The 22,715-nt window shown below is 43.4% G+C and overlaps 1 protein-coding gene across 2 annotated transcripts in view; it reads left to right on the forward strand.

The window, feature by feature from the left end:
- The window catches only part of TBC1D8 (TBC1 domain family member 8), a 75,365-nt gene that overhangs the window by 34,032 nt on the left and 18,618 nt on the right, over window positions 1-22,715 (forward strand). For both annotated transcript variants that reach the window (XM_074991577.1, XM_074991586.1), the window contains exons 5-7: window positions 1,185-1,425; window positions 17,170-17,377; window positions 19,353-19,547. In XM_074991577.1, coding sequence (XP_074847678.1) covers window positions 1,185-1,425; window positions 17,170-17,377; window positions 19,353-19,547 — 644 coding nt within the window. The remainder of the gene's footprint in view (window positions 1-1,184; window positions 1,426-17,169; window positions 17,378-19,352; window positions 19,548-22,715) is intronic.

The raw sequence follows: 22,715 nt of genomic DNA on the forward strand, positions 1-22,715 counted from the left end.
TATTTTGTCTCTCCTGTTGGTGCCCCTCCCTTTCCATGTTCTGGGAAACCTGGGATTTCAGGCATTTCGCACTTTTCAGGCACAGCTAAACCCTGACCTTGGTTTGAATTAGGATAAGAGGAAGCTGCATACCAAATTTCGTGGTCTTATGGTTTAAAAGGAGTTCTTGAATAAACATAGCACTGCAGACAGACAGGCATACTATAAAATATATAGTAGATTATGTATTACTTGGCTGACTTGTTTGACAGCTGCATTAGTAGTAATGTTATTACAACTCTAGATGACTAGTCTTTAGTCCCTTGCCTGTCTGGCTCTGCTGAGCTAAAATATGTTATTGCCATTCATAAGCAATTTGTGTGACATCAGTATGCTTCATTTAAATATGAAGTTAGAAATAGGGAACATAATTGACAGGAGTATCACTATGAAATAACCCAGTAAACTCATTCAGGATCTTTATAAAAACAGTTCATTATCATGGATATATTTTATAACGCAAAACAATTAAACCAAGGGAAGGCTTTAAATTGTTGCCTTTTTCTGATCTTATTATTAACGAGAGAGTTGCCTGGGATATCGGCAGAGTAGTTCTTATATTCATTAGTGATGAGAATGGGGGGTGAACTTCCAGCAGTTGTTGACTCGTGAAAAATCTAATTTATTTTCATGTGTTGTTCAGTAAATAGTAGCCAGATTTTTAGTCTTAAAAGCTCACATAAAAGGCAAATAATCGTCCTCAAACCATCCATTACGGAAGTAAGCTTCCTTGCTGCTTCCCTGAAACTATCGAAGGAGACCAAGTTCTCAACTTTCTCAATGTCTACTCCATTTGGGTGATGGCCCTGGAAGCTTTCCTCACAGTATTTACAGCCCTGGTGAATGGAATGTGACTTGCTTTGCGGGGAGAGAATGCCTGTCAACGTTGCTCGATGATTTAGTGTCTTCCATTAAAACTAAAATAAACTTTCTGCTTAGAACATGGGAGAGTGTGTAGTAGGTACATACTAGGCTTTCATTCTTTTGAGGTTTTTTTTTTTTATTTTAAAGGAGGATAACGTTCTTCCCCTTCATTCCTACTTAAAGTCCATTCTGAATTGTAATATGTTTGCATATTTCTGAAGTCTGTGAAGTGTTTGAAACTCAGTCTCTAAGAGGTTTTTTTGCTCTTTCTCGAATGGCAGTAAAACTCCTAATTCCCTGGGTTGATGTCCAGAAACTGGAAAGAACCTCCAATGTGTTTATGACTGATACCATCCGTATCACCACTTCAACTAAAGAACGAGACTTCTCCATGTTCCTTAATATTGATGAGGCCTTCAGGATAATGGAACAGCTGGCAGACATAACGCTCCGAAGGTTACTAGATAATGAGATCTTTGAAATGGATCCAAGCCTCCAGGATCCTACTCAGATTACAAAAAGGTAAAAAGCCACAATCTTGCTTTTGCAAGAAGAATTATAGAAGTATGATCCCCATTGTTCAGTATTTTATTAGCTTGGTAATAGCTAAATATTGAACAACAGTGTTTTGAGGATAAACTAGACTTTATAGTATATTGTATCATGTAAAATAAAATTTTTCAGTGTGTATGCAGTTCATCTGGGGTTAACTTCAGGTCACACAGCTACATTTCCTCTGTTCTGTGAAGGATTGTCACTACTTCTTCTTCTTTTTTTCTTTTTTTTTGTCTTTTTTAAAAATACCATTTCATTGCCCCAAAGAAATTCCATTAAGTGAGAATTTCAACTTCCTTGAACAAAAGCAGTCTTTCTGTTATATTCTTTGTTCTGTGTAAGCTTTTTGAGTGCTGATAACATGGTAGAATTATTGCTTTTGGTCACATATCATGAACTTGTGACAGAGGGAAAAGGACCCACTTCTTCATGCTCATAGTTGATTTAACAGGAAGTTCTGGGAATCAGAACAGTAGTGAGAGATTAATATGTTGTTGTCTGTACTATGCTTTGCTTTTCCAAGGAATCTCTATGGCCCCATTTACACGGGAAGCCTCTGATGGCAGATGTTACTGTCGGAAGAGATTTCACGGCAGGACCTCTGTCGACAGATTGAATCTATACGGAAAAGTGGATCGAAAGAGCAATCCCTTCTGTCGACAGAGAGCATCCAGAGTGCATGGCGCTCTCTTGACAGAATGGCTGACCTGAAGCTCAGCAAACAGGGCTGCCTGGTGAACCGGAAGCCATCTATGTCGACAGAAGGGTCCCAGAGTGTCTAAACGGCTGTTTTCTCAACAGAATGCTGTCGAGAGAGGAATCATATCTGAATGGGGACAGGTATAATGCTGCCGGCAGATGTGCTGGGTTTCATCAACCGACTGTCAACAAAACACATTTTGCATGTAGGCGCGCTGCAGGTTTTTCCAACAAAAGTCCAGTTTTGCTGGGAAAAGCTGCTCGTGTAGACATGCCCATATGCGTGTATAGTCTCTGGATGAGTCTATGCTTGCATTCCTCTTTCGAAAGAGGTATGCAAATGAGGGGAAATGAAAATGCAAATGAGGTGTAGATTTGCATATCTGGCACCTCATTTGCATATTCTTATTTTGAAATAACTTCTTTCAAAAGAAGAAAACCAGTGTAGACACTGCTCTTTCAAAAGTAAACCCCATATTTGAAAGAATCCTTCTTCCCTTTTTTAATTGGAAAAAGGATTCTTTTGAAGATGGGGTTTACTTTCGAAAGAGTAGTGTCTATACTGGTTTTCTTCTTTTGAAAGAAGCTGTTTTGAAATAAGATATATGCCAGATATGCAAATCTGCACCTCATTTGCATTTTCAATTTCCCTCATTTGCACACTTGTTTCGAAAGGGGAATGGAAGTGTAGACACAGCCTCTATGTAATGGACTCCTCAGCCATCATTGAAATGAAATTGACTCTGAGGCAGGAAAGTGGTGGAAAGTGGTAGCCAGTCTCTGCTCGTACAAGACACACGCACATGCACACTCTCTTTTTGAGAAAAGTGAAATTACAGAGGGAATGTTAGATGGGCAGAACGTAATTACTAAAGTTGGCATTTGCCTAGGACATTCATAATGTCAAATACTGTTTCTCTGGGGGTTGTTCCAGGTGCGTATGCGGTGGTTTTCCCAATTATGCATCCAAGTCCCTTGACCCTGCAGTGTGAACTGTCCACTCATGCTACGTAAATGAATCATCTGTGAATAGTTTCTAGATGCAGAGAAGAGGTTCTGCAGATGAGTGCAGGTGCACAATAACTGTTTTCCCTTATTAACTCACTTCAATTTTGGTGTCCATTTCTGTAATGGTGCTGAAATTACAATCCCTTTTCCAAACTCTTGTGTATAGTGCCACAGGACCTTTCCTAGTACTTGAAGATTCCTGTACACTATTATGTTCCCTAAGAGTTTTAAATTTATGCTTAATATGTAAAGGCCTGGCTCCACTGAAATCATTGGGGCTAGGGATTTTACCTTTTACGTCAGTGATGAATGTTTTTTGAGCAATTTGTAAATTTAATGTAAGCAATAAAAAGTAACAGTTCAGTGATGCTTCAAGCTTCTTTACACTAGAAGATTGGGGCCAGATTTTTAAATAGTGCTGAAAAGGATATTGTTGAATTTGCTGGCTTAAAAAAAAAGACTGTCTTGGAAATTATGTGTGTGCTCTCTTAATCTGAAAGTCAGTTGTATTTCTAAACCCTCTTTTTGCTTTCCAGTCTCTCTTCTGCTTCCCCAACATTCCTCCCTTCTGCCCCCAGCTCCAAATAGACAACTCCCTCCTAACCTTACCTTTTGGACTAAAAATACGTATTCTGTCTTGAAGTACAGAAGCTGATGAATAGGAGCTATGACACATATTGCACAGCAAGTGTTTTTTCTGGGGGATTCCTTTTTTCTAATTTTTAAAGTCGCCTTTTCTCACTGGAAGACTCCTCAAATAAAAATCTTAATTGAAACAAAAGTTAACAACCTCCAAACCCATAGAAGTAATATTGAGCTTAATAGACCTCTGACGTTCTGCAGTGGCAAGGCCTGCAACTGAATCAAGTTATAAATTGTGTTCTGAATCAAGTTTGAAAAGCAGTATGTATATTAATGAACCAGCAACCGGAACACAAACCATCCCACACTTACAATCACAGTTGTTTTTTTTTTTCCTTCACAGGTCTCCTTTGTTTATTTCTTTATTTATTTAAAAGGGGGTGGGGGGAAGGAGAGCAAGTGAGAAAAGAAATATTTTGCAAGAGAATACCTGACTCTGACATCCTGTGAACAGGCTAGTGTGTGGTAACTTGAGAGCATAAGCAGAAAGGAGAATACGAAGATGTTGAAATCCCATTTCCTGTACACAGGTTAGACTGGCAGTAGCTAGGTAGATTTGTACTTTGATGTAATATGATTCAGGGAGTTCCTTATTTGAGTAGTGGAAAAACGAGTTGCTAATTCTAACATATTTGGGTTGAAGTGAATTTTTTCTTCTGTTATAGTAGTTGCAGGAAATAACCATTGCTCTCATAATTTTTCCTTGTGCTCACATAATTATCTTTGTGTATTGGAAGCAAATATTAGAATGTGTTATAGTACCATTCCAGAATCAATGTAATAGGTTGTATCAGAGTGTACATAGGTTGATTTAAAAATATGATTCTCCCCATTCATATTTAAGTAATTCTTTTGGGGGAAAAGTAACTTAAAATTTTAAACTCTATGTTAAAGCCAACATTGGCTATAATCTGTTAAAATAATTTAAATTACATTTTAAATAATACTCAAGAAACAGTTGTTTGTTGTCAAAGTTTTAAATAAAAGCAATCCACTGAACCTGGTGGAAGTCACTCTCTAAGTAGCTGGAAGCAGGGTTCGTTGAACCACTTTTTGACACCCGTGGCCTCTTCTGCAGGTTTAGGGAGAATGTTTTCTTCAAGTAGATTTATTCAGCTAGTTCAGGTTAAGGGCTAGTCCATTCATAGTTGAGAAACCAACTGAGATTTGAAAAAAGCAGAGCTTGTTTTTCTTTTTTCCAATCTATGAATAAGAATGAGATGAGAAAATGAGATTTACTACTTCTAAAATCTTGAAGGACACAGTGACCAGAAAAAAACAGTTCAGTCCACTAACTGCAATTATTACCTTTTATTTAGTAAATTCATTAGTTTTAAATGCAAACCTGTTTTTCTGACATATCCAGTATATCTAAGATCATTGTTACTAATTAATTTTAAAATGCTATTTTTGTGCATTCCCACTGAATTCTAATTTCCATTCAGATGAAGCTTTACACAAATCATGAGGTTAAAAATATCATCTAGTAAATGAGAAACATAACTCCCCATTTTTCCAACAGAAGATGATCTAACAATTGAGACCGAATAAATATATGCTAAGTCATAAATAATTGTGAATAGTTGTCATATGCTCTCTTGGTTAGCAAAAAAAGAGGACCATGTTACACCCACTAAAGAAAATTAATCTTTCTTAAGGAAAATAATTAAAAAGTACAAATGCAAAATGAGATTAATATTGATATTTAAATTATTAATTCCTGCCAGCTGATTTTTAAATCACAATTAAAAATCAATTATATGAAGCACTTTAATTTAAATGAGTCAAGCCTGGGCCATGTATTATAGAAATTGCTCCTTCATACTCAACTGGTATTTCTTAATACTTGTCGATGGCTTGGCACTACATAACTGGGGGGTGAGGCAATTCTTTATAAAGATACCTTCACTTCTGTTGAAAAATGAGAACTTGTGTGGAAGAGCTTTATGTCCTATATAAACTGCAAATGGGAAATGCTATTTTATGCTGTTCTTTGATTTTTCTACTTCCATTTTATTCGGGATGTGCATCAGACAAAATCTTCTTGAGGAAGTGACCTGAGTGGAAGTGTACATGCAAAGTGTGCCAGTGAGATTTGAAGAGGATGGTAATTTCTCTGGGCTGTAACTGTCTTAAATCTTTTTTCTTGTTGTATAATGGAGGGTTACCAATACATAGAATTTGAAAAAAAAAAATTAAAACAAAAAAGGGCTTTTGATTGTTAAGCCAGTGTCGTAGCTGAAGGGAAACTGGTTGATGAAGTAGCTTGCATCACAAATGTTGCTTTTGTTCACGTGATGCATCTCACAAGAAGGCTCAGAATACCAATGCATTTTTAATAAAACGACAAACTTTTACAAACACTTGCGAGTTTATATATACTAGCCAGACATGTCTCACCACATCAAGCTAAAAATAGTGTGTAACCTTTCTCTGTAAGTGAGAAGTCATCTAGCTGCTTACCAACAGAACATTGTCATTTAGATGTTTTATTGTGTAGCTACATGTTGTTTTAGTTCTTTGAATATGAGCAGGCAGTGACTCAACAAAACTGAGATCCTGCCAAGATGACCCCTGTTAGTTTTAAAATATAAAAAACACATTTTGACAGTGAGGATACAGTCTTAAGTGTTTGAAATAGTGCCCAGGAATTGTTTTTGTCAGCTGTATGTGTGTTTGTTTCCTTTAAATAAAGACTTTTTAAGGGTAACTTTAAATAACTAACATCTAAGTGATCAAAGTTTAGTCTCACTAGTCACTCAGTCAGCTGGAATCACAGATAATCTAGAGACTTCCAAAGGTGCGAGCTGAAGAGCCCATGCTATTTAAAAAAAAAAAAAAAAGCCAGGGGCAGAGGGATAGTCTGTTGACTGCCCTGGAAAATAGGGGATAAACCAACTTTTTCTTTTCCCCCCTTTTCTCTTTTGGGGGAGGTGTTATGTACATATTTAACTTTCATCATATCCTTTCACTAGTAGGTAGAAAAATAATGCTACGGTGCTTGTTTTAGACACCTGTTGATTCATCATTATGAAACTGACAGTTCTAGGAAGAAAAGAGGTGAGCTGCTTGAGTGTATCAGACCCAGCAGATTGGGGCACTGCACTCATGTTTCAGTGTTGGAGGGGTTTTGAAACTCAAAATGGGATCTTTGGAATTTCTTTTTTTCTTCTTTTTTTTTTTAAATTGGGAAGGGGAAGATAACCTGGATGGTATGTTCTTAGGTACAGCCTGGGAATTCAGTTTATTAAGAACATATTTGCCAAGCACTTTTCATATGCTTCTCGATAAATAATACACCTTGCGTCTTTATTTAAGTACAGTACCTGGGTCCACCGCCTTAATGGAGTCATTTCTGCTAAATTCCAGGATAATATATTTATTGCTGGCAAACTTACAGCTGATATCCGTGGCCCATGGAGCTCAATCTTTGCTGTATCACATTTACCAGTTTCTGCAACTAGCTTTAGTTTTTACTAAGAACATAAGAATGGCCATACTGGGTCAGACCAAAGGTCCATCCAGCCCAGTATCCCGTCTGCCGACAGTGGCCAATGCCAGGTGCCCCAGAGAAGGAGAACAGAAGACAATGATCAAGTGATTTATCTCCTGCCATCCATCTCCTGCCCTTGTACTGAAGGCTAGGGCACCATACTTTACCCCTGGCTAAGAGCCATTTATGGACCTAACCTGCAAAAATTTATTGAGCTCTTTTTTAAACCCTAATAGAGTCCTGGCCTTCACAGCCTCCTCCGGCAAGGAGTTCCACAGGTTGACTGTGCGCTGTGTGAAGAAAAATTTCCTTTTATTAGTTTTGAACCTACTACCCATCAATTTCATTTGGTGTCCCCTAGTTCTTGTATTATGGGAAAAGGTAAATAATTTTTCTATATTCACTTTCTCCACACCATTCATGATTTTATATACCTCTATCATATCGCCCCTCAATCGCCTCTTTTCCAGACTGAAAAGTCCCAGTCTCTCTAACCTTTCCCCATATGGGACCCGTTCCAAACCCCAAATCATCTTAGTCGTCCTTTTCTGAACCTTTTCTAATGCCAATATATCTTTTTTGAGGTGAGGAGACCACATCTGCACGCAGTACTCAAGATGTGGGCGTACCATAGTTTTATATAGGGGAAGTATGATATCTTTTGTCTTATTATCTATCCCTTTTTTAATAATTCCTAACATCCTCTTTGCTTTACTAACTGCCGCTGCACACTGCGTGGATGTCTTCAGAGAACTATCCACTATAACGCCAAGATCCCTTTCCTGATCTGTTGTAGCTAAATTTGACCCCATCATGTAGTACGTGTAATTTGGGTTATTTTTTCCAATGTGCATTACCTTACACTTACCCACATTAAATTTCATTTGCCATTTTGCTGCCCAATCACTCAGTTTGCTGAGATCTTTTTGTAGTTCTTCACAATCACTTTTGGTTTTGACTGTCCTGAACAACTTGGTGTCATCTGCAAACTTTGCCACCTCACTGCTTACCTCCTTTTCTAGATCATTGATGAACAAGTTGAACAGGATCGGTCCCAGGACTGACCCCTGGGGAACACCACTAGTTACCCCCCTCCATTGTGAAAATTTGCCATTTATTCCAACCCTTTGTTTTCTGTCTTTTAACCAATTCCCGATCCATGAAAGGATCTTTCCTCCTATCCCATGACTGCCTAACTAAAATTAGTGTGTTTTTTTTAAACTGCCATAGATATTTTACATGCTGTAGTTGTGGTGGGATATATTTATGAGCACTGTTCCCTCTATTTTTTCCCATCTCTGAGTAGAATGAATTTTGTTAGGTGCAACTGCATGCTCGACAGATCACCTTCATATTCGTGCATCTAACAAAATGAAAGTGACAGGGCCAAGGGTTCTAAGTGTGGGAGGAGGCTGAGGCATGGGGCAGAGGGCTGGGGTGTAGGATTGTGAGGGTGCTGGCTGGGGGTGTGGGCTCTGGGGTGTGGCTGAGGTTGAGGTGCTTAGGGTGCAAGGGCTCTGGCTGAGGGTGCAGGCTTAAGGATGGGGTGCAAGGGTGTGAGTGGGGCCTCTGGGCCACTCCGGCTGCAGCAGGGGGCTCCACCAGGCCACCCCAGCCACAACAGGGGCTGGGCCACGGTAGGGGGGCTCCAGGCCTGACTGCATTGGTCATGGTAGGGTGGTGGCTCTAGAACCGGACCAGGGCTCTGGAGCTGGGCCACAGCAGGGTGGGAGTTAGGGGCAGGCCAGATGGTAAGCTTGGGGGCAGGGGCAGGGGCCAGGCCAGCAGGTTGGAGTGTGGTCTAGGTTGGGGCTGGGTTGCAATGGGATGGCTCTGCCCCCAGCTGCCACAGGTCCCTGCCCTGTCCCCCTTCCTAAAGCACCTGTGCAGCGCTAAGTAGGCAGCCGCATGGCCACAATGAACGTGAGTTTATGAGAGTGTGCAGTTGCTGAGGGGTCAGCACATGGCATTTCTCTCTGGCCTTGCCAGTGCTGCTCTTTGGTTACACGTCGGTTAAGTTTTTGTCTCAGGCCCCTGTGATATAAATACTGCCTCCATCTCGTTCTAGTGCGGCTGCTTGTTCACTTCCCATGGCCGACAAAGCTGCCCTCCATCTCAGCCCCGTTTTGAGAACAGCGGTGGATAAGGCGTGGTCTCCTGTGATCTTGCTTTATGAGTCATTGAGAATTGGGAATTCCAGTGATGTTAGGATTGGCACCCTTCCCGTACGCCAGGAAACTCAGGCTGTCTCTCTACCGAAACTGCTACAGTAGCACAGTTGCAGCGCTGCCGTTGTGCCACTGTGGAGCTTCAGTGCGGATAGACACTCTCTGCAGTGATGGGAGGGGCTCTCCTGTTGCTGTAGTTAATCCAGCTCCATGCTGACTTTATGCTGGCTAGATTGGGGGTAGGTCATTTTATGTATGTTGCTCAGGGGTGTGGTTTGTTCACACCCCTGAGTGTGATGTAGCTTGGTTGACTTAAATTTGCAATGTAGGCCTGACCTAATAGGCCACCTTTTTCCTCCCTAAAAACCGTATGGTGTGGCGGTGCAGGTCATCATGCCAAAAAGAAAGCACTCATTTTATGTATTTATATAGGTTTTAATATGAAGTTTGTTAGTTCAAAGAGAGGTGAGGCTTACGAGTCAGTAGTGTTGTTACTTTACTTGCTATGAGTTGCTGTTCTTCCTCTACAGTAACAGAAATCCAGCCAGATGGAAGACAGCAAAAAAAACTCAAAACAAAACAAAAACACTGAAAAGGAAACAAACACAAATGTTCTCATTTTAATGTAACAAGCTTTGGTGAACACCATCAGCCCCAGTGAGATGCCAAAGTTGCAAGTGTTATTTTTTTCTTCTTTCTGTGTTATTTCTCTGAAACTTTTAAATATATCATATTATTTTTCCTTCTTAACTGAGTATTGTCAGTACCTGTCTTCCCCATATCTTTTAATTCAAGTGTATTAAAAGATATGTATGGGTTTATACTGCAGAGCTCCAGTGTTTGATTTCTGGTGGGAAGGAAGGCTGATTTTCTGAAGTATTTCACTGAGATTTGGGTACAGTTTACAGTTCTGCCACAGATTTCCTGTGGGATTGAGCAAATCTTCTCTCTCTCTACTTCAGTTCTCCACCTGTAAAATGGGAATGATAAAGCTTCCTTTCTTGCACAGGTGTGTTTTTCTCCTGCCCTCCTTCCCCCTGCCCAGGAAAAGATTAAATAAGCAATATTCAGAACCACTTGTTCTGGTGGGACAGAGAGGCTATTCTGTTCAGCCCCAGCTGAACGTATATTCGTATCTTGTGCTAACAGGTGTTGGGTACACCTTCTACACCAGACATTGAATGCAGTCATGCTGAATGCAGAGTAGTCATGTGATGTTCCACCACAGGTAAGGCGGGAGCGATGAAACTGAGAAACGCCATGTTTGACAATCATTGTTACGCACAGCCAGGTTGAGATTTTCAACTGTCTTGGATGCTTACTGTAGCATTTTATAAGTGCTCAGGAGTCGGGTTTGTAGGCGACCAGGCACAGCGCTCCTTGAATGCATGAGCACTCCTCTCAGCATGAGCAGCTCTGGCTTCTCAGCATTGTCCAGAGACCAGTCTTGGCATACTCCTATATTAACATCTTGGTAGCCTAGACATTTGGTGGCTGTCACTGTGCTACCTCAATGCAGAATGGAAATCTGTGTGTCTGTGTTGTAGAATGTGGGGGACATGTTTTGAAGAGGGGGAGCAGTAAAGATCGCAGCTGGAAAACCGATTCTAAGGCACTTTTCTGGTTTATGCTAAAGCAGGGCTTGTGTACCCGCGTTAGCCAAAACCTGATTTTAAAATGGGTTCAGCTAGTGCTGCTTCCTTCTCTGTGGATAGGACCCTATGGCTACATCTACACGTGAAGCCAACATCAAAATAGCTTATTTCGATGTAGCAACATCGAAATAGGCTATTTCGATGAATAACGTCTACACGTCCTCCAGGGCTGGCAATGTCGATGTTCAACATCGACGTTGCACGGCACCACATCGAAATAGGCGCAGCGAGGGAACGTCTACATGCCAAAGTAGCACACATCGAAATAAGGGTGCCAGGCACAGCTGCAGACAGGGTCACAGGGCAGACTCAACAGCAAGCCGCTCCCTTAAAGGGCCCCTCCCAGACACAGTTGCACTAAACAACACAAGATCCACAGAGCCGACAACTGGTTGCAGACCCTGTGCCTGCAGCATGGATCCCCAGCTGCCGCAGCAGCAGCCAGAAGCCCTGGGCTAAGGGCTGCTGCCCACGGTAACCATAGAGCCCCGCAGGGGCTGGAGAGAGAGCATCTCTCAACCCCCCAGCTGATGGCCGCCATGGAGGACCCGGCAATTTCGACGTTGCGGGACGCGGATCGTCTACACGGTCCCTACTTCGACGTTCAACGTCGAAGTAGGGCGCTATTCCGATCCCCTCATGGGGTTAGCGACTTCGACGTCTCACCGCCTAACGTCGAAGTTAACTTCGAAATAGCGCCCGACGCGTGTAGCCGCGACGGGCGCTATTTCGAAGTTAGTGCCCCTACTTCGAAGTAGCGTGCACGTGTAGACACAGCTTAAGAGTCCAGGCATCGAAGTGGTCTTTGGAATTTAACAGTGAATAGTGGTTCAGATTGCAGATATGAATGAACATTGGGTGTGTGTGTGTGTGTAAATACATGATTGTACAATGGGAGTTCATATATGTAGTGATATAATCTCCATATACACAGAGACTGCATGCACCATGTAATACTTCCTCAGATGCTCATGCAACTTAAATGCCCCAAAATGTCATTAATTCACAGTTAAGGGGGCCCAGTGGTGCCTCATTTCAGTAGCTAAACTTTCACAGGTCAGGAAATCCAAAGGTAAGGTATCTTCCACCTCTGCAATGCAAATTTAACTCTGCTCCCTTCAAATGCTGCACTCTACCCTCATGCTTGCTACGGAACACCAGGGGGACAGAGCACACGAGCGCTCTAGGCCAGCCTAGCGTACTCTCTTTACCAAAGCCAGGCCTGTGCTTTAAAGTTAGGCTCACGTAGCCAAGAGCTCCCTCGTTGATACCCTGGGCCATTTCCACCTTGCTGAACAGACCTTGTCAGCTCTGGCCCTCTCTCTTACTGGGACCCCACTCTTTAAATACCCCTCTGACACCTCTCCCCACTCATGCACCTGATGAAGCGGGTCTTTGCCCATGAAAGCTTATGCTCCAAAATATCTGTTAGTCTGTAAGGTGCCACAGGACTTCTTGGTGTTCTCAGAGTTACCGTGTGCATTTAATAATCATCTTTCAATGCAGGCTGTTGCTTTGCTATAATACATTTTAATGTGACAATTTACAAAGCATCAGAACTGCTGGCTTCAGGGGGAACTTACCTTCTCAGCACAATAACTGGAGAAAACAACCTTACGTAGAGCAGACTGTGCATGTTATCGTTAACACTCATCTGTGTGGTACAGAAGTGGAAAATACTTTTGTGCTGAGCTAACAGGCATATCCTGATCCAGCTTAGTCATAAAAGCAGAGCCTTGCATGCACTTGTCTGAGGCTTATTTTGTTTTGGAAATGTAGGTCTCAAGAAAGGTTTTACTTTGCATTGTGAAGTATGCTCTCTTTGTTCTTTTTTAAAAAAAATGGAGACTTTCTGTCTGTTTTCTTTGGATAACTTCTTAATGAAGATAATGAGTCAGAAACACAGCTCAAGTCCATTCTGTCATTTCTATTGTTTATTAGCTGTTGATTTTCCTTTCCCCTTTTCAACTTGCCCTCGGCACTGTCTCTTCCTTTCCCTGGGCTTCATATATTCTGCATGCAAACAGTCAATTAAAAGGGGAAGTTATTTGTGGAAAGAGAGAGGGGCTTCCATCGTATGGACTTTTTTCTAGTGGCTCTCAAAATTTTTGGCCCGTGGCCCACCCTGATCAACACAAACCTTTCCACAGCTCACCACCCAGCCACCGCTGTTGACAAAATGCATTCACTTATCTCTAAATACCTGAAATACTCAATTATTCTTACGAGGCTACTGGAGTATGTGTCATGAAACAAATTAAGTGCTTTACCTTTGTCATATTAGTGAACTGAACTTTGTTTTAAATAAAGTAAAATATTAGTTTATGTCTAGAAAAAAAGGTTTCAACATTGTTTTTGTTTATGGCAGGCATGGGGGACCTTTTTTTTTTTTGGGTTGGGAACCAGAGAACCACAGAAAAATCTGTTGGGGGCCACCCAAAGGTGAGAAGCAAAAAACCCCAGAAAATAACTCCCCCTCCCCCCCAACCCAGGCTTACACTCTTCCCTCACCCCATGTGCCCACAGCAGAACATCGAGAATTCTTGTGAGGGGACGCTGCAGGGCTGGATCACCCGTGCAGGCTCTCTGCTGGGGGGTGTCAGCCCCAAGTCCACCTGCTCACCTGCAGGGTGGCTACGAACCACTAGTTGTCCTTGAACTGCAGTTTGAGAACTAGTTATTTGTTCCTAAGGAACTCGTAGAAAAGGTTTTATATAGCTTGTCATTTCTGGACTTGCCATAGCATGCTAGTGGAGAGCTCCTTTCACTGTAGGGTAGCCCATGCTTTGCATTCTCTCAGGGGAGCAGAGACAAGCTCTTTCCCCATCCCTCAGTACTTTTTTGGTGGAGAAATTCATTTACAGTAAGGAGAATAGTGCAGCTTAATTGTGGGAAATGCATTGTTGACAAATAAGTATGGATTTTGACTTTTATTGGAAATTGACAGAATTTCTGGGGTGTGGTTTACTGAAATTACCATAGCATGATGTAATCTGTAAAACAGAATGGGAGCTGCAATTCTTCATTGTAAATGTTTGCAGCAAAGCTGAATGATTATGACTGTGTCTTGCCTTGATGACTGTGGAAGAGGGAAAGGAAGTCTTCCAAATTCAGTGTGAATGTATCTGATGCCATTGCGCTTGTCAGAGTCTGCAAAGTGGCCCTGAAAAACTGTGCTGAATTTTGATCTGTTTTAATTTGTCTCAGGGGCTCTCAGCTTTGAAGTTTAATGATGACGGTTTAAATTGCAGCAGAGTTCACAATTTCACTGCTGAACGTTTTAGAAGGAGTTTTATGTTTAATCTGCTTTTCCATCACTTTTTGGGTGGTGTAGAGATGTAGAGGCAAGAATCAGGGATGAGGGCAAAGGAACAGATAATGCTGATAAATATTGCAGTGTGGGGAATGACAAATTCAAGACCTCCAACTACTCAATAATAATAATAATAATAATAATAATAATAAATAAGTTAATCTTTTTTGTCATAGACTAAAAAAGAAAGTGAAGGGGGAGAACTTACTGAAAACCTTTGATTGCTTTCTGGGTGCCCCTAACCAAAACTGCTTCCCTGGAAGGCAAGTCCCAGCTGTGCTGGGATCCCTGGGGTGCAGCCTGAGACAGTGGGATCACTGTGCCCCTCTGAATTCTCCAGCCTGGGCAGTCCGACAATGCTTTGCTAGTGACAAGCGTCAAACCCCTTTAAGTGCTGTTATCACTTCATACAACCTCTTGTGGAGCCCTATGACTGGCTAGATGGCACAAATGCTCTTGGAGTCGCTCATGAATCAAACAGGAAAAGGCACCAGGCAGTTCCTCCCAGCCATGTACCTCGAATAGACTGTCTTGCACGGCTCATCAGTGCAAATGTATTAACTGGCTCACCACCTTGTCAGTGGAAAGGGGCATACCAGCCTTTGTAGAATGTGAGTAATTTACTAGATACTTCAGGCAAACTCACTGGTAACACTAAAGAGTTAAATGAATTCATTGACAGCAGAATATAGATTTTATTTCTAAGTGATTATAAGTGATGTGTGAAAAGTCAGCGTGGTAACCAAAAGAAATAAAATGTAAGCACACAGACTAACCTCTCAACCCCACGAGACTGGGCAGCATCTAGATTAAGCATTTTTTCTCACGCCTCTGGATACTACAGTCCTTAATATACAGGTTTGTCCATAAACATTGACTTCCTCTCTAGCTGGGGGACACTCAGCTGCTCCCTCTGCCCAGGCTTCTGTCCATGCCATGCCCCCAATTCCCCCCTGCCCCCAGACCCGGCACTGTCTGCTCCCTCGAGTGTGCTGAGTCCCTGGCTCCTCCTGCTCCCCCACCCCTCAGAGCATCCTGAATTCTGTAAAACAGCTGTTCCCGGTGGGCAGGAGTGCTGGAGGAGGAGTTGGTCAGTAGGGCTGCTGGCAGATGAGAGGCACTGGCACGGGGGGGAGCTTGGCTGCTCATGGGAGTTGGGCGTCTGCTGCTTTTTCCCTGTGGTTGCGCCAGCCCCAGTGCAGCTGTGGGGTTTGTTCCTTAAACCTGGGCCATTTGCCTGGATTGGAGTCTTCAGTAAATAAGTATATGGTGCTATACCCATCTCGTAGAACGGGAAGGGACCTTTGGAGGTCATTGGCTTCTCAATGTCCTTGTTGCTTGCGGTATGGGTGGGGTAGGAGAAGGGTGAAGTTTGGGCTCACAGTGTTTTGGTTTTATACCTTTAATCCGTGTGCTTGGAGAACACAAGTCCAGGCAGGTCTGGTGGGCACTGCTGAGTCCCCAGGCAAGGTGGAGCAATTCTCCCGTGTGGCCCTGTGCAGGAGAGATGTTGGATTGGAGCTCCCTTTCTGGACAGTGGCTGTTGCTGGTCGTTTTGACCCCTGCGTGGGTACAGGTTACTTTCCTTGCTATGGTCTCTGGGGAGCTGCTAATTGGCTGATTTCCCCCTGTGTACGGTATGTTTTAGTGACAACCATACAACACAGTCTCGTAACTTTGCATGCCCTCAGAATGCATAGTTAGATAGAAAAGGGACTTGCAGGCGCTCATAAGCCTTCCCTTGAAACCTTACATACTTTTATGTGCGATATCACAACTAGAGCAAACTCTTTTTTAATCCGGTACATGAGTAGCCAGAACACTCAAATAACAGATTAGTAGCTCTGGGCAGAAGACACCAGACGGGAGAGAGTGTGGAGAAGCAGCATCATGGCTGGGGTTGGTGAGTTACTGAGAGCAGGAGTAATGCCCCACCCCACCCCGTGGGGCTGCCCCGCTCAGCAACTGCCCCGTACCCCTCTGAGCTGTCTGTGTGCAGCTGGTGGGCTCCTCCACTCTCCCAACTAGTGTCCACTGCCCAGAGTGGCTCCCCACGCAGTGCAGCTGTGTGCTAGCCCCCGTCACCATCTTCAAGTGGCTCCACGCTGTCCCCACCAGCAAGGTAGGGGCAGTGGTTAAGTGGGAGCTGGGGTACCAGAGGGGCCTAAACTTTTTTTGGGGGAGCGGGGGAGGGGCACTAATCCCCCTCCTGTATCTCTCCTCAGCTGCTCTCTGTTAACCAGAATATTTGCATATCCAGCAACCTCTCAGTCCTGGGGCTGCCAAAGATGAAGGAGTTTACTGTATATACAGACAAGGAACATGGGGGTTACAGGGTGCTCCCCCAGGTACAGTGTGTCTCACACAAAATGTCATATCCTTTACCCCCTCTACCTCACCCTGCACCTTCAGTGCACGATTCAAGTACAAAAGCCGATGACACACTGAAAAGCAAGGGGCAGTTTAAATTAACATGTGCATTCCTTTCTTAAGAGGCAGTCATATTGCTTCTAGATAACTTGTCAAAGTGAACAATTGCAAGTTCTCTGAACTCAGAAGTTTCTACCTTTACAGCCTTCCACATATAAAGACGTGGCTAGCAATATTGCTGCGGGTATCAGGTTTTACTGCATATTACTTAATGATCGTAGTCTCTTGTTGATTGTTGCTTTTGGAAAGGAAACTCAGATGTGAGGTGTCCAGATTTTTGATTTCCTCACTCTTGTTTACAAGGGATCTGGAAGCCAGAGCACAGAATGAGTTCTTTCGGGCCTTCTTCAGACTGCCGGGGAAGGAGAAGCTACATGAAGTTGCCGACTGTTCTCTGTGGACTCCATTTAGTCGCTGTCACACAGTGGGAAAGCTGTATACTTCAGACAACTATGTCTGTTTCGCCAGCAAAGAAAGCGGGTGCTGCAATGTTCTCATCCCCCTTAGAGAGGTAGAATATGCCATTTGGTTTCTGTTGTACACTCTGTTTGCTTTATGCTGATCCAAACCTCGGCTGTCAATTCACTTAGCTGATAAACCGGTGCTTTCAGCGGGAGCGGGGGGATGGAGGGATGCAGGGAAGAGGGTTGCAAAACATTTTGTTCTGGCCTTTGCCAGCAAATGAATTCCTAAAAGCAGTTGGGTGAGGCAACCCTGTTCTCAAAATAGTGTTGCTGTCTGATACGGTATTGGTACTGATAAAGTAGTGTTGCTGTCTGATACGGTATTGGTACTGATAAAGTAGTGTTGCTGTCTGATACAGTAGTGTTGCTGACTGATGTTAACAAGCACGTACCTTGCAAAACAATGTGCTGGGCTAGCCCAAGAATAATTACTATTGACCATAACTGTGGCCCAGGTTCTCCCAGTGCCCCCTCAGTAGAGAGAAGGCATGGGATCTGCGAGAGTCCCAAGGTGGACGTATGGAAAGAGGTAGTGCCACTTTTATTTGTTGTTTTCTATGGAAGACCCCATAGGTTTCAAAGATTGTGGCCTCATTGCTTTGGATGTTGATGAGATAAAATAGATGCTCTAAAGCTACAGAGTCATGTCCCAGATACCCTCAGAAGAAAGCAAAGAGGTTGGTTCTTACTGATGAGCAGGCGACTAGAAGACAATCTGAGGTGGAAACTGCTACCCAGGCTCCAACAAGACTGGAGCTTGTGCCTCCTGATTTATGAGATCAATCAGCTAACACCTGCCTCACAGATACAGGGGCACTTCATCCTCCTGTCTTGCAGGGACTTGGATGAGTGCATGAATATAAATGCATTCCATTCACAGTCTTCCTCGCACTAAGCCTGTGGGGATCCCACACACAAATGACTACCGCTGAGCAGTGTATTGTTCTGTGGAGCTGAGGGAAGCAGGGAGCTTGGGAGGGAGGCAGTGCTGACATGCAGGTCTCTAACACAACCCTGGTAAGGGCCACCTTTTGCATAAGGTTGTTTTAATGGAGATTTTCATAGCCAAAAATTAACTTCTGGGAACTTCTTGGTGTGTAAAATCAGGAGAAATTGGTTTCCATTTTTAGCAGAATTGAGTGGCATTTTCCCCTTGCCACAAGAAGTCTGGCCTTCAGGTCTAATGGGCATTTTAAAGTATTTCTCTGAGATGTTGACTGGCTTGTGGATGGTAAGTATTCACTGTTCGTCACCCATTTTAAATGCATTGGAATGATATGGTGTTTGCTTTTCAAAGACTTTTTTCAGTCTTTGGGCCTGCACTTGTGATCTCCTAATGAGGAAGCTCTACTTTCCTTCTGAACCAGTAACAGCAACTTCTGAATGATAACCTGACCTTATCAGAGTCTTGCAGTGACACAGCGTCTGAAAGCTTTTGGAAGACAAGTGGTAGAATTTACATCATTGGAGACAACAGTCTTTTAGTTCTGTACCTATCAAAAGCTGCTCTGCTCACAGGGTTTAAAATTTAATTCACTACCGTTGGGCAGAAACACCGTGTCTCCTCAAGAATTTGATCATGTTGATCCCACTCCAATTATGGTTTTAAACATCAGCCAAATCATAGCTGATGATGTGGCTTTTGAAAATCTTGGCAATGATATTGAGTGACCAATCTGAGATACCTAATGAGGCGTGACTTGGTCTGTCTTCTAATTTCTGAAGGCAGGTGCTCAGTTTTCTGAAAATTAAGTTGTCTTAAGTTGTGCACTCAATATCACATGTTACTGTGGAAAATCTGTAAACAGAAGGGAGTAAGTTCATTTATCTAAACTAAAGAAAATATAATCAATCTTGATCTTCAGGATGTGTTGGACCATTAAGACAATCTGAATAGTCGTAACTGGAATCTGTGTGTAAAGAGCTATATACCTCTTTTTGTACATTTCAGTGCATGTATGGTCTATCGGGGAGTTTATTTGAATGGTGAATAATAAATTTTCTCTAATGTTTTTGGAATAGGTTGCTAGTGTAGAGAAGATGGAAGACACTAGTCTCTTACCTAATCCCATCATTATTAGCATAAGGAGCAAGATGGCATTTCAGTTTATTGAGTTGAAGGACCGGGATAGCTTGGTGGAGAACCTGCTTCTGAGACTGAAACAAGTCAATGCCAGCAACCCAGTGCACCATAACTGCTTGGAAAAAAAGGAAATGGTACCAAACTTCTATCTGTTTCAAATTGTGTCATGATGACATTACTTAACCATTTGTCCTTTATCCCTGCATCTCCTAAAATCACAATTGGCACTGAAAAGTGGTGAGAAGCCTATGGTTAAGGAGAAGATTAGAATTCAGAATGGTGGTGACAAACTGGAGAAATGGTCTGAAATAAACAGGATAAAATTAAATAAGGACAACTGCAAGAACTGCACTTAATTCACATAAATTACAAAATTGAAAACATCCGCCTAGGAAGGAGTACTGCGGAAAAGGATTCAGGGGATATAGTGGATTACCAACTAAATAGGAGTCAACAATATAACACTGCTGCAAAAAAAAAAACAACTAACATCATTCTGGGATGCGTTGTGAGCGTTGTGAGCAAGGACATGAAGAAACTCTTCTGCTCTACACAGAGCTGATAAGGCCTCATCTGGACACTGGGTCCACTTCTGGGCATCACACTTCAGGCAAAGTGTGGACAAATTGGAAAAAGTCCAGATGAGAGCAACAAAAATGATTAAAGATCTAGAATACATGACCAACAAGGAAAGATTGGAAATAAAATGGATTTGTTTAAGAGACGATTGAGGGGAGACACGACAGTAGACTTCTATAGGTTGAACCTCTCTCATCGAGCACCCTGGGGACCTGACTGGTGCTAGAGGAGAGAATTTGCCATATGATGGCAGGTTAATAGCATCTAGCACATTACCAACACTTCCACTGCTTGCTGGGCTCTTAGAAACCACTTAGGGGTAAATTAGAGCTAAATAACAGCACAGAACACTGAGAGCCAGGACAGGTGGCTGTAAACAAACTTTATGGGGCCATGGGAAACTTGGCCACACCCATGATAAGTGGTCGTCCGGCTAACTAAAATCATGCTGGGCTTACAGTCTGCTGGATGAGAGAGTTCCGGTTTAGAGGGGTTCCACCAGTATGATATAAAATGTTGTTATGAACAGGAAGGTGATAAATTGTTTTCCTTAATCACTGAGGACAGGACAAGAAGTAACAGGCTTACAATGTAGTAGTGGAGATTTAGGTTAGATGCTATCCATCCTTCCTTCCTGTCAGGATAGTTAAGTACTGGGAACAAATTACCTAGGGAGGTTGTGGAATCTCCCTTTTTGGAGGTTTTTAAGAACAGGCTGACAAATGCCTCTCCATGATAGTCTAATCAGAGAGGGGGGAACCTCTAGCCCATGAGCTGGATCTGGCCCCCTACGTAATTTCATTTGGCTCACAGCAAGTCCCCATTCCATGGGCCAGAAGCCCTGAGCCTTGGCACTTCCCACCCTCTTCCAGAGGATGAGTGCCCTGCTGCAGGGCGGGGAGCTAGGATACCAGATTGGTTGACTGTCCCAGTGGCCCCTAGGTGCAGGGGCGGACAGTCAGGGAAGCTCTGAATCCATGTGACCTGACCCCGTATCTCCCATTGGCTGGGAACCGTAGGGTGTAGTTTGCGGGAATGGATGGTGCACACTGCTGAGAGCTGCAGGCCACATTTTGGCAGCCTCTGGGAGTGGCATAAGACCAGGATGCAAGGTGACTGTCTTAACCTTGGTGTGCTGCCACCTGAGGTAAGTAACAACTGGCCAGAACCTTCAGCCCCTCCCTCGCCCCAGCCCTGAGCCCCCTCCTAGACCCCTACGCCAAACCCCTTGCCCAAGGTCAGAATCCCCTCCCGCATCCTAACCCGAAATCCCCTGCCCCAGCCATGTGTTCCTTCCTGTACTCCCAGCCCTGAACCTGCTCTTGCCGCCAAACTCCCTCCCAGAGCCTGCACCCCAACCTCCTGCCCCAGCTCAAGGCTTGCTCCCACACTCTAAATCCCTTGGCACCAGTACAGAGCCCACCTCACACCCTGAACCGTCTGCCCCAATACCTAGGTCTGCATCAGTGCAGGGCGCTGAACGAAATGACTTAGCAAGATCCCTGCCTGTCCTATGTTTCTGTGATTTTGGAATTTACAATTTTGTAGTACCTTCCTAGGGCTTAATGGAATGACTGCGCCCTCCCTCCCTCCCCCCCCCCCCCCCCCCCCCCCCCCCGGATTTTATACACTGTAGGCAAATTAGCTGTGTGTGTTGTTACAGTATTTTCTGAATGAACCTATAGTCAGTTTCTTTTTTACTCTATTGTATAAACCATCAGGGCTTTGTATTTTTTTATGGTGGACCAAAATTCCTCAATATTTAATCAGGAAGCTCAGAAACACTGTATTGAGAGATAACAAGCACGTCCTGACGTGAGAGAATAGCAGCTTATATTTCCTGGGACAGTATTAGGGAAAATGTTGGGACTGCAGGAACCCCAAGGGAGAGAGCAGGGCAGTGTGGGGCACTGGGGAGTCCTGGAGAATGATAGGCAAGATGGTGTCAGTTCTTGTGGCCTTGAAGACTTGGGATTCTGTTAAGCTGCCCAGCATCTTCAGGAAGTTGCATTTCCACCCCAACCCTTCACGTCGCCAGGAGGCATCTCCCACACTCTGTCTCTCCACTGAGGAGTAAGGCTGTGGAGAACTTCCCTCTCCTCACATCAGGAAGGCTTCAGGTTTCCCTGTGTTCTCCCTCCCCATCTCAATCGCCAGGGTGGCCCTTTTTATGGTCCTTGAACGTGTCCTGTTTCATACATTACAAATAGTGCTTTTCCTTAAGCTAATGCTCAGTCTGTTTCAAAAACCCATCCTCCTGGCTCCCCAACCCAATCAGCTCTTTCTGGTACTCCAGATGTTAACTATTTGATGCGATAAGTGGCTGCTGACTGGCTATCTCCTAAGGCCTCAGCCTAGCTAATGTTCCCACTTTGAACTCAGCCCTGGAAGACGTAGGATAATCTGTGTGTATGTGTCATGGTGCTCTGGCTACCATTGCTAGGTTGTGGGGCTGCTTATGAAAACCCGCAGTGTCCCCATTAAATCCAGAGTGTGGCGTAACACAGTTGTAAAGGCTGCTACCTAACTTGTCTTTAAAAAAAAAAAAAAAAGGGGCAAACGCTTCCACTACTTTCTTCAAAATATGAGGGAGGTAGCAGTGCAGTGCTGATCTTGAGGTGTTGAGCACTTAAAGCTCTCATTGACATTAGGTAGTGATGGGGAGTCCTCAGCAAATGACTAATTAGACTGGGAGCAAGGCACAGTATGGTCCCCAGACCCCA

Source organism: Carettochelys insculpta, chromosome 1 (assembly GCF_033958435.1).
Source record: "Carettochelys insculpta isolate YL-2023 chromosome 1, ASM3395843v1, whole genome shotgun sequence".
Classification (NCBI taxonomy): Eukaryota; Metazoa; Chordata; order Testudines; family Carettochelyidae; genus Carettochelys; species Carettochelys insculpta.